Source organism: Callospermophilus lateralis, chromosome 1 (assembly GCF_048772815.1).
Source record: "Callospermophilus lateralis isolate mCalLat2 chromosome 1, mCalLat2.hap1, whole genome shotgun sequence".
NCBI classification, from domain to species: Eukaryota; Metazoa; Chordata; class Mammalia; order Rodentia; family Sciuridae; genus Callospermophilus; species Callospermophilus lateralis.
In genome coordinates, this window is record NC_135305.1 from 47,939,023 (window position 1) to 47,951,515 (window position 12,493).

The following is a 12,493-nucleotide window of genomic DNA, read 5'->3' on the forward strand; positions in this document are numbered from 1 at the left end:
AAATCCATCTAATTTCTTAAACTGAATAGGGAAGCAAATCTCTGTTTTTTCAAATCCCATTACTCTCAGACCCTGTATACAGATGGCCCTTCCTAGCCACAAGTTTGGCATCAATTTGTATATTCAACCAATCATAAATTAAAAATATATGAAAAATACTGAAATGTGTTGAACATGTACAGAATTTTTGCTTTGTAATTATTTCCTAAACAATACAGTTAACAACTCTAATAATTATTTATATAACATTTATATTCTATTAGGTATTATAAGTAATTTAGTGATGATCCAAAATATATGAGAGATTATGTATGGGTTATATGCAAATATTATACCATTTATATAAGACACCTGGGCTTCTGTACATTTGGGTATCTGAAGGGATTCCTAGAATCCCTAAGGGATGATTGTATGGTTATTTAAAAAAAATCAAAAGCAACTCTGATAATGATTCATAGATTGAGCTGTAAGCCTTGTTCATCTGAAGGCCTTCATATGAGACCCCTGAAGACACTCTTCACATAGGCAATTACATGGTTTTGAATGTTCAACAATAATAGAGGCCTTTCTACCACTTTATAGACAATAGCTAGAAGGAATTCCAACCACTGTATAAATGAGATCTTACTAAGATAATGATCAGTTTGCTCTCTTCTAAGATGATTAAGAAAAACAGAAACACTTCATTTTTTTGTTTTTCATCTAAAGCAAAAAGAATTTGAGTATGTGGCTTAAAATAGTTTCTAAATGATTCCCAAATCTGTATCTCCAGCCCTTATTTCTCATTAAAATACCAGACTTGTATATCTAATCATCACTTGCTATATCAACATGGACATTTAATATTTTGAATTCAGCATGTACAAAAAAATATTTCTTGATCCATATCACTCCATTGAAAAATTGTTGTTTCCTGACAAAAAGGACAACTGTACAATGAGGGCCTGAAACATAGCCTGATCAGACTAAGCAGTGTGTTAAAGAACACCTGGAGTTGTCCCATCATATCATGGTTAACATAAAGACTCCATCACAACATAGGGACCATCTCCAGGTCCTGCTACAACTACTAGACTTTTATCTTGTCCCTTCCCCAGAGATAGCAGGTACTCCAGTGTTTTGCCCCATGCCCAAGTCCCAAAGTGTGGGAGCAGAATGGAATTCTGAAGCATACTACAGGGTATGGAACCAAGAGAATGTGAGAACAGACTTGGAGGAAGGGTCCAGATGCCCAAGAACCTCATAGGCAAGAGGGAAATAAAAAGAGGTATGAAACTGAAAGATTTAGAGCTGAGCAATGTACAGTCTGCAACGATTACTTGAAGGAGGAACATATAGCCCCAGATCCGTGTCTCTTTGCTTAGAGAAACATAACACTGGCCCATGATTATAAGGAGAGACAGGCAGGGTGCGAAGTCCTTAGACCAGAGAAGGATCTTCTCAGAATTCTAATTGTGCCTGCCATGCCTTTGTTGTGACCTAAACAGTGTTCCCTAGAATAAGATAAATCCAAAGCTTTCTCATCTTCTATAAAAGGCCTTTAATACTCATGTACTTTCCTAATTCTTGAGCTTCATTTCCCACTACTCTAGCAGCACACACAACATACTCCCTAACAGATGCCAAGCCATTCACTCTCCTTGTGCCTTTGTCAATCTTATTTTTTCATCTGTTGAATGTCCATTGATTTTCCAAACTCAGAAATTACACAATTTTAAAAGTTTCATTAAACTCTGATTAAAGCTTCACTAGAGGAGAGGTTTTCCACACTACTAAATAATTTCCTCCTCCTGGGCACACAGCTGGACTTTTTCTAGCATCCCCTTCAGTTTGATATGATCATGGGATGAAATCCTCACATGGAACATCAGGGAAGGGGTCCTCAACTCTCACTGTGCATCAGCACCACCCAGGAAGGCTTTAGCCAGCAGACCTTGGTCCCACCATTAAAAAATGTTTTCACTTAGTCTGATGGAGGGCCCAAGTATCCAGTGGTATTTAAAGCTTGTCGATTCATTCCCACATGTATCCAGGGTTGAGAAACATTAGAAAAATCCATGCAAACTGTCCAGTGTCAAAATACTGCCATCCAGTTGCTCACATTGTGCTATATGCATACATACCTGTCTTAGTACAACTGTTCTTTGGTTAATATGTATCTGTTGACTGCACATAAAAATTGTGAGGGAATGAAACCAAATCTTGAATATATCTCACACATGTGTCATTTTACTTTTGATAGAATATTTTCATTAACAACTTTATGGTTTAGATATGAGATTTCCCCCCAAAATTCATGTGTGGGATAATGAATGTTTAGAGGTGAAATGATAGCCTTTTGAGAACCTTAACCCTATCAATGCATTTATCTATTGATAGGGATGATCTGGATGGTACTTGTAGGTAGGTAGATTGTAGCTGGAGGAAGTGGGTCCTGGGGGCCTTTGGGGTTTATATTTCTGCCCAGGGGAGCTTCCTGATCATTATATACTGAGCTACTTTCTGCCTCCACATTCTTCTGCCCTGATGTTCTGTGCCCAAAGCAATGAAGTAGGCTGTCCATGGACCCTTGAGCCCCAAACAGACTTTTAGTCCTCTAAAATCAAATCTTTTGATCTCATGGACAAAAAATCTGATTAAAACAACAACAAACTAAAGAAAATATATTATACTTGAAACATTACACTCACATCATCCTTTTTTATTCATACATAGTTGAGAATAGGCCATGAAGTAGATTAACAAAAACATTTCTTTCCTACTATCATCAGTTATATAAAACATGTTTATATTTTGGTATCTGACATGGTTCCCAGAACCAATCCCTCTAAGAACAATTATACAATGAGTGAAGTCTTGCTCATCTGAACACCTTTATACCAGATTTCTGAAGACACGTTGTACTTTACCTAATTTTTTTTAGTCCTGTATTCTCTCATTTTAAAAAGAAAAGTTGGGATAACATTCTAATTTTCACAGACTAGATCTGGATAAAGAAAATGATCTAAAAATAAAGCAAAATGTATCTGAAGGTACCTTATATTCCACATCTGGTGAGATATTGAAGAGAGAAAAACAAACCCAATGAAGGGGTTAGGAGAAATATTATTTAGGAATATTCTTGTAGTGCCTCCTCATGTAGGCCAAATTAGACAACAAAATAGCATAGTCAAATGAAGCAACACCAATAAAAAATAATTTGATTTGTTAGAAATACATTAACATTATATTGACAATTTAAAAAAATCTAATTTTTAGAGAGGAAAGTTACTCTGTATAATTAACCACAGCTAATTCATTGAACTAAAATAAAATTCAAATTTATACTACAATACTATTTTATTTAAAAAAGTAAACACAGATATAAATATTATGGCCATTCCCACTATCAATCTTAGAAATTCAAAAATCAAAAATAAATAGTCTTTCTAAGGTCTTAAGTTCCTCCTTTGCTATATCTCAAAGCACAAAACCTGCCATTCAATAACATTCACTTGGATATTTTTTCAAGAACTTTGAGATTTTAATTACACATATGTGAAAACCAATACCACCTTCCTTTCATTTACACATTTTTCTATTTTGGTTATCATATATAATTCTATAGAATATGCTTTTATTTTTGCTAAAAAAACTATGTTAAACAAAACATATTAACAATGACATGATATTAGATGAAAAACAATGAGACAGTGGTTACTGGTGGAAGGTAGACCCAGTCTCCTTGGAAGAATCCTGTTTCTCCCCATTGCTATTTTCCTTCTATGGATCTTGAATGGGGGTTTTCATTAAGGTTTAATGCCTCATAATTCCTGCCTGAGCTTCCAGGAAAGAGAGATGAGAAACATAGCAGCTGCCTGTTCATTGATTTATCTAAATTTCTAGACCCACAGCCCAAGCTGAAATCTCAATTCATCTCCAAGCTTCATCTTCAAAGCTAAAGCATCTAGGGAAATGGAATCACAAAGTAGAATACTACACTGTAACCATTCACAAATAGTACTGCTTATCCCTTATAAACATGACAACAATTCTGTGATCCTATGTAGCACTTCTGTAGTCTTCAGATCATAAGGAATTTGGTTTGGGGGTCTGTTGAGAGCAAGATTTCAGTTAACTTTGCTTCTGTGTTTGAGTAAATCTGGGTGAGTCACTTTCTTCAGTTAATGGAATGAGATTATAAAACATTGATGAAGGTGGCTTTTGGCAGAAAAGATCAGGATCTAGATAGCTATAAAATTGAGTAAGCTAATCCTCTTAAAATCTAAATATAGAAGTAAAAGGAGAATTACAGGAGTACAAATAGTACTATGTAATCTTCAGGCTCTGGTCATTTAGGATTGTATATCTCTTTACAGTTTATAAGACCCTTGGCTACCTTTGCGAATGTCATCTTACACCACAGCCCACCTCTTCCCTATAGTCCAATAGCATCAAAATCTTTAAGTTCCCCCAAAGCCATGCTGTTCCTAGTCTGCACATGTTGGTACCTCTGCCTAGAAAACATTACCAAGTGAGCAAAATGCTCATTTTGGTGAATTTCTTCATGACACAACCAAATATTACATTGCCTTTCCCAACCTCAAAAAAGTAGAACCAGGGATTTGCCATATCACTGTGGCATTTATGACACCATAATCTCTTTTAAAAAATGAACTAAGCAAATATTTAGCCCTATCTCTGCATTCCTATCATTTAACAAAATGTATGGAGCATCTGATCTGTATTGCCTACATGATTATGGATAATGAATTTATTAATTAATTTAAACATGTTGTATTACCTTATGTCATATTGTAAAATAATCTTTAATAAACACATTTAATTTCTGTTTAAGAAAAAGCAACTGGGCTGGGGATGTGGCTCAAGTGGTAGCGCGCTCGCCTGGCATACATGCGGCCTGGATTCGATCCTCAGCACCACATACAAACAAAGATGTTGTGTCTGCCAATAACTAAAAAATAAATATTAAAAAAATTCTCTCTCTCTCTCTCTCTCTCTCTCAAAAAAAAAAAAAAGAAAGAAAAAAAGAAAAAGCAACTGAGTAACTGGTACCATTTAGAAATAACACAATTTTCATTAAAAATGTGAAATAAAATTATTTTTTTTTACTATGAGATACACAGTGTCAATATTATCTAACACTGTTCCTCAAAAAAATAGCTAGCTATATTTACTTGAAATTCTCTGCATATTCTTAAAATTATTCTGAAAATAGACTTTTCACTAACAGAATATTCTTCTATTTATTGCATTTGTACTATACTGGTCTGATTAAATCATGGCTAATCATTTCAGATTCTTATTTTGCTGTGTTGCTTACTTTAAATTGTCCCTTGGAGCTTCTTGTCCTTTTCTCCTAACAACATGTCCTATGAATGTGCACATTATTCTTACACCAAAGATTCCAAAATATGAGACAGTTTTAAAAGCCTGATATCTAATGATATGCAAGATTTATCTTTTTTAAATTCATTTTTATGTTTTTTTGATAACAAGTAAATATTTTTCTCTTGATGATCTCTGATTTTCATATCTTAATTGTGGTATGTGCTACCTTTTACCTTAGTGTTTTAGGAGTTTCTTTTATGTCTTAATTTTGATCATTAAGAAGTTACTGGCTCTGATCAGAACCAATGTAAACACCTGTTTTAGTCAGCTATTTTGCTGCTGTGACTAAAGGATCCCACCAGAACAACCGTAGAGAAGGAAAGGTTTGTTTAGGGGCTCATGGTTTCAGAGGTCTCAATCCATAACAGGCTGGTTCCATTCCTCAGACTGAAGGTGGTAGAATAGTGTGGCAGAGGGAAGCAGCTCACATGGTGATAAAAAAGAAGCAGGATGGGGTGGGTGGGGTGTGGGTGTGGGGGGGAAGGGACAGAGAGAGGGAGAGAGGGAGGGAGGGGGAGGGAGAGGGAGAGAGGGAGGGAGGGAGGGGGAGGGAGGGGGAGGGAGGGAGGGAGAGGGAGGGAGGGAGGGAGAAGGGAGATACTGTGACTGACTTCACTTTCCAGATACAAAATATATATCCCATAGCCACAATCCCAATGAACTACTTCCTCCAACCACACCCCCAACCTGTCTCCAGGTACCACTCAGTTAATCCAATCAGAGATCAGTTCACTGATTAGGTTAAGGCTATAATCCATCATTACTCCTCCAAACCTTCTTGCATTGTCTCACATGTGAGCTTTTGGGGGACACCACGTCTAAACCATGACAATGCCTATGCTCTTTCAGAAGGCAGCTTCCTGTTTTGCCATCCAAGATGCTAATCCTACCGCTCTGGGACAAGGAAAACCACCAAATGATCCTACTGTCAGCATCACATGGCAGTCCTGGCATAGCTCCATCCTCACTCATGTCTCCTCTCTCTCCAGCCCCCAGGGGCTACATGGCTGCTCCAGTCCTGCACTTCTCCCCAGGGGAGCTCTCCATTCTGAGCTTCTGACCCTGAAACAAGGAACACATCCTTGAGACTTTATAGGGGATAACTGCTGCAAGAACAAGTGACCAGGCACAGGTAACCAATTACAGAAACAAGACTATTATAGGTAGTAGGAGTCTCAGAACCTTTCCTGACACAACAGGGAAGGTGAAGTAAATCTCTGGGATATAACCTTGGAGCTGGGCTCTAGCAGCTCTCTGCCACATGTAGATTCTCTTTCTGCTTCTTAATTTCTGCTATTTCTCTTCCCAAATTACTCCTTTTCCATAGAGGATGGGCTATTTTATGTGATTTTTATCACTTCTCTTTACCTTTTTTCCTTAACCTTTGTTAGAAGAAAACAAAAGAACAAATATAATCAGATATCTATATATACCCTTTAGGAAAAAATTAAAATCTCACTTGCTCTCTTATTTTAAGAATGTCTGTAAAATCATTGTAATTCCAAAGGAAAGTTCTTCCCTTCCTTATAGGAGTACTTTGTCATTTGGGGTTTAAAATTTATCTAAAAATAATTCTGAAGTTTTTTTTTTTTTCCAAATCTCAGGATTAAAGGAAATTCCAGTTTCAACTAAGACATATAATGAGCTTAGAAGTCATCACTCTTAGGCTCATAATAAAATGCTGGACAAGCTACAAGCCAATTATTTTTCTTAGGCTTATCAGAGAACTGATGATGCAGGGCAAATCATTAACTCCAAATCTAGTAACAAAGGCAAATCCAGAAAGACATAGAAGTTGCTGCATACCAGGAAGCCCTGAGCTTTTGGGGGACACCATGTCTAAATTAGCTTACCTAATGATCTTGACAAATTTCTATAAGTAGAGTACAGAAAATGAGAAACTCCAAGGTCCCAGTCATAGGGGACATGCATTCAAGTAAACTTTCCTTCCCATTAGCCAACCAAGCTCTCATAGTGACAATCCAAGAAAGAGATCCACATGATCATGGCAGGAAGAGGAAAAGAAAAGCCTTTTTAAAATATTTCAGATCCTTCTCCCTAACAAAGAGGGAAAGATTTTGCCAGAGGAAACATTGAGAAAACTAAACTACTGTAGCCTGTCTCAGCTACTGGAAAAACCAAAACCACAGGAACCCACAGTGAATTGTGGTACCAGAACTTCAAGAAAACAGACTGAGAATGCTACAACAAAGCAATCAGCTGAAACAGATTCATGTGTGACATAGATGGTGTAATTACCAAGTAAGAAATTAAATTACTATTATTAATATATTAACAGCCTCAGTGGGAAAAGTTGGAAACAAGCAAAATCAAATGAATAATAAAGTAGGAATTAAACCTCCAAGGAAGAATCAAAAGGAAATACTGGGGGGGGGGGACAACATTCTAACAAATTAATAATGTCTTTGATGATGTCATCAGTAGATCTGATGTGCTGATCAGAGAATCAGTGTACTTGAAGAAAGGTCAAAAGAAACTTCCCAATCTGAGATACAATTAGAATGAGAGAAAGAAGGAAGCAAGGAGTGAATGAATGAACCATAATCACACATCCCAGAACTCAGGACTGTAGGGCAATACTAAAGGTGGTAATCCAAACATAATTAGAACACTATGAAGAAAAGAGAAGGTGGGACAGAAGGAATACTGGATATAGTAGCAGAGAAGTTTCCAAAATTGATTATACATATTAATATATAGATATAGGAGCTCATAAAAGTCCAACTAAGACCAAATTAAAACAAAACAAAACCCAACAACAACAACAAAACCCCACAACATTCAAACTTCAGAAAGCTAAGGAAGGTAAAAATCTTGAAGGAAAGCACAGGGTGGAGTGGGGGAGCACCTCTACTATAGAGGTTCAAGGTTGAACACTACCCCTAGACAACTCCTCAGAATCCATGCAAACAAGAAGAGAATGTACTAAGATTTTCAGCATGTTGAAAAAGAAAGAAAAGCTAACAAATATTTCTATAACCAGTGAAATTATCCTCAAATGTGAAGGAGAAAAAGGACTTTTTCTGATAAATAACAACTGAAGGAATACATCCCCAGTAATCCAGCCCTCACAGAAATATTTTTAAAAAGTAATGCATATATAAGGGAAATGACATAGGTTAAAAAATTGTATCTACATAAAGAAAAAAAAAGTATCAGAGAAGGAATGACTGAAGAAAGAGAATCTTTTGTTTCCTTAGTCTTAATTGATCTAAAAGACAACTACTTAAACAACAATATTCATAATGTATTGGGTGATTATAGCTTACTATAACTGAAATTAACACTTGGGGGTATGAGAGAGCTATACTACATATAAAGCCTGCTAGTGCTATTTGAAAGTGGACTTAGATTGTTTAAAAATGTGCATTGTAAACTGAATTAAAAAAACAAAAAAGCCCAAGTGAGGCACCAAAAGAAGATATAAAATGAAATCACAGAAAATATTCACTCAAAATCAGAGAAGACAGATAAAAAGAAAAAGAGAACAAAGAGCAACTGTAGGGAAGAGGCAATAAAGATTGGAGGACTTAATCTAATTGCATACAAAATTACTTTAAATATGAATGGTCTGATCATACCCATTAAAGTTCAAAAAACATCAGAGTGAACAAAAAATAAAACAAAACACTGGAGACACTATCCTATACTATCTACAAGAACCCCACTTTAAAAATAGAAATGCAATTTAAAAGTAACATCATGCAAACCCAAATCAAAAGAAAGATGATTTAGTTCCACTAGTTAAAGACATAGTAGACTTTAGAGGAAAGATTGTCAAGGATAAAGAGGAATATTATATCCTGATAAAGGAGTCAACTCTACAAGAAGCTCAAAGAATCCTAATACAAATGTCTGTATCTAGCAGAGTATCAATAAGTGAGGTAAACACTAATGGAACTGAAAGGAAACAAGCAAACAAACCCACAACTGCAAGTGGTGATTTGAATTTGAAGTATTGTTAGTTGTAAACCACAGAAAACAGATATTAGGTAGGGCAGACCTTGGTTGCAGCAGGGATCTTTAAAGAAGTCAAAGGATTAATTAAAAGCATTTTTAGTTATTAAACATATACCCAAAGGTACACAGGGATATATGTTATAACTGTATAACAGCCAATATAAGTTCTAATGTATAGTGATTCATTTAGAGGCCTGGGTACTCTATTAGACTTTGGAGTAGGGAGAACAAATTTTGTTCAGCTTGTTTTCCCTAATACCTAATGAGGTATTTAACTTGAATACATTATCAATAAATATCTACTGAATGTCTGAATTTGAATTTTTTGATATTACCTTTATCAACATTAAAATGTACAAGTGAGCCAAAAAATGCAAAGTCCTAGTTGTATTTATCCTTTAAAATAGAGGAGGTTAGCTTTACAGTCATGCTCAACTATTACCAAGCCCCACCAGACTTAATGACATAGTGAAAACAATATGGTGAGTGCATAAATTGTTCCCAGGGTTGAGCTACCCTGATTTACTACTAATTAACTCTGTTAATTTAGTCATCTGAAATTATCCACAAATTAGGAATGCAAAGTAAGGGGTATGGACAGAATGCAGATAGATCTATACAAGATTAAAAATAAACATGTATGTACATTATAGAAGTGTAACTCTTAATGAACAAATGAATTTTAAAATGATAGAATTTTGTCAATTTAAATTACATATTAAGGCAAAGTAAATGATTTAAATATCCAAAATAAGCAAACAAAATTCAAATAGAGGAGGGGTGCATTATTAGACAAATCATAGGATCTAAAAATGAAAAATGCAGAACATGAGGTTTTATTCAATTTTTTCAAATGCATGACTAGAATAACAACTTAAGAGAAAATATATTATTAACTCTGTCATCTCTTTAAATTACATAGTTGAACAATCATCCTCAATTCATTTGTATCTGGCTGTGTTTAAAAAATGAAATTTCAATTACTTTCATAAAAATCAGAAGTCGAGCATTGTATCTTCATAAAAAATATTTTTCTCTGAGGTAAACCTACTTATTATGAACTGCCAAGGTTCTTCAGGCAACAGATGATTCTCACTTTACTATTCAGGGTTTGCCACATATACCCAATAGGCATAAATCTAATGTTATAAAATAGGGCAAAGGGAATAATCATTCACTGGATAAAGACACTGATGTTTTTCTCCATTAAATACTGTTTTTAAAATACCACTATTTGATTTGTTGAAATTCAATTTCATTCTACTTTTCAAGCAAAATGGCTACATAAAGTGCAGAACATCTCCATAGGCTGTAAACACTCAACATTCATCCTCTTGAGTAAGAGGCAATGGGAAATACCATAATGCACATACCTGACAAGCATTATAAAGAAGCTGGTGTTCTAGCTTTTTAATACCTAGAATCTGCTGGAACATTTCATAGAGTTGTTCTTTGCTCAGAATAAGTTCAGACACGGTGCTGAGGGTCATTCGGTTTGGCTGTTTGCAGGAGTCCTCTTCTCCCCTGTAGATGGCATCATATTTGGCTATCCAGGAGCTCAGCACTGTCTCTTTGCTCAAACCGTCTATTTCTGGTAAACTGCGCACACGTTTTTCTATGTTTTTCTTAAACACCTCTCTGAAGTCATTAGCAGAACACCCTCCACTCTGAACCATTCTGGCCACTCGGTCACTCTTTAGAAAAACCTGAAAAACAAAACCAAATCCATTTTTAATGAGGCATGCACACTGCTAAGCTTCCATGCACACCAATGCCACTTGCTTTCAACAATCCAGCTAGGGTAGACACTAGTCTATAACTATTCAATGTGTTTTATAATATATAGTAACTCATTATAAAATGGAGACCCCAAAATTCTCTCAAATGTTGGAATGCTTAAGAGAGGCAAGATAGAGTGCTGAGACAACTATGAGACAATCCCATCTTACCTATGTGTCCACCACCAGAATGTCATAGGAATGTCTGCAACAGAATCCTACATGGTGGAGAACTCATGCATGCAATCAGCACTCTTGTAAAGAGATCCCAGAGAGTTCCCCAATCCCTTCTGGCATGTGAGAACACAGCTGGAAGATTCTGATTGCAAATCAGGAAGGGAGCCCTAACCAGATACAGAATCTGCCTGTGTTTTGATCTTGAACTCCCCATCCTCCAAAGCAGGGAGAAATGAATTCATTTTTACTAAACAATAAGAACAACACTATGATTAAGAAAGTAACTGGAGGCTGGGCATGGTGGCACACACCTGTAATCCCAGCGGCTCGGGAGGTTGAGACAGGAGGATTGTGAGTTCAAAACCAGCCTCATAAAGAGTGAGGCACTAAGCAACCCTGTCTCTAAATAAAATATAAAATAAGGCTGGGGATTTAGCTCAGAGGTTAAGTGTTCCTGAGTTTATTTCCTAGAACCACCCCCCACCCCCCAAAAAAAGAAAGTAGCTGGAGATATGAACCCAATTTATCTACCTATATTTGAGATTTCTGGCAAATTCTTCTGCACAAGAGGGTCACCTATCATTTGAGGGAGGATTTGAAGGACAATATTATATAAATCTAGTATCTAAGTCAATGACCACCTTACATAATTGCTAATTTAAATTGCTCCACAACCAAGAGATTAGGAACATTTGCCCCAGTCTCAGATTTCATTAACTCTTTTCCCCAACTTCTCATACTTAACCAGGCAGGATAGATGCTAGAAAAACAAAAACCTTTACAGTACTTCTAACTGTCCACTAATACCAGTTAAGAAATTGGTAGTTCTTAATACCAGCTAACAAATTAAACAAATACAATGGATGAGAGAGAGAGAGAGAGAGAGAGAGAGAGAGAGACTGACACTCATTAAACAGGTAGGAAAAAAACAGATAATAATCAATAATAAGGTTTTGATTATTTTGATATTATTTTGATCAACATATTTTGATATGTTGGAAGAGACACAAGACCAGGCCTTAAATCTCTCTTTTCTTCTAAGTCAGGAATCTAAGTAGTAGTACAGTTTCATTAAATGCTTATTTTGTCATTTATATTCCTAAGAATCCTATATGGGTCACATGATACTAACTTTACTCCTGCTTTCATCTTTCTACAATGAGAAA

The 12,493-nt window shown here is 35.8% G+C and overlaps 1 protein-coding gene across 2 annotated transcripts in view; it reads right to left on the reverse strand.

Annotated features, from left to right (window-relative positions):
• The window catches only part of Cadps2 (calcium dependent secretion activator 2), a 501,039-nt gene that overhangs the window by 308,370 nt on the left and 180,176 nt on the right, over positions 1-12,493 (reverse strand). For both annotated transcript variants that reach the window (XM_076861895.2, XM_076861904.2), the window contains exon 3: positions 10,746-11,078. In XM_076861895.2, the coding sequence (XP_076718010.2) occupies positions 10,746-11,078 (333 nt within the window). The remainder of the gene's footprint in view (positions 1-10,745; positions 11,079-12,493) is intronic.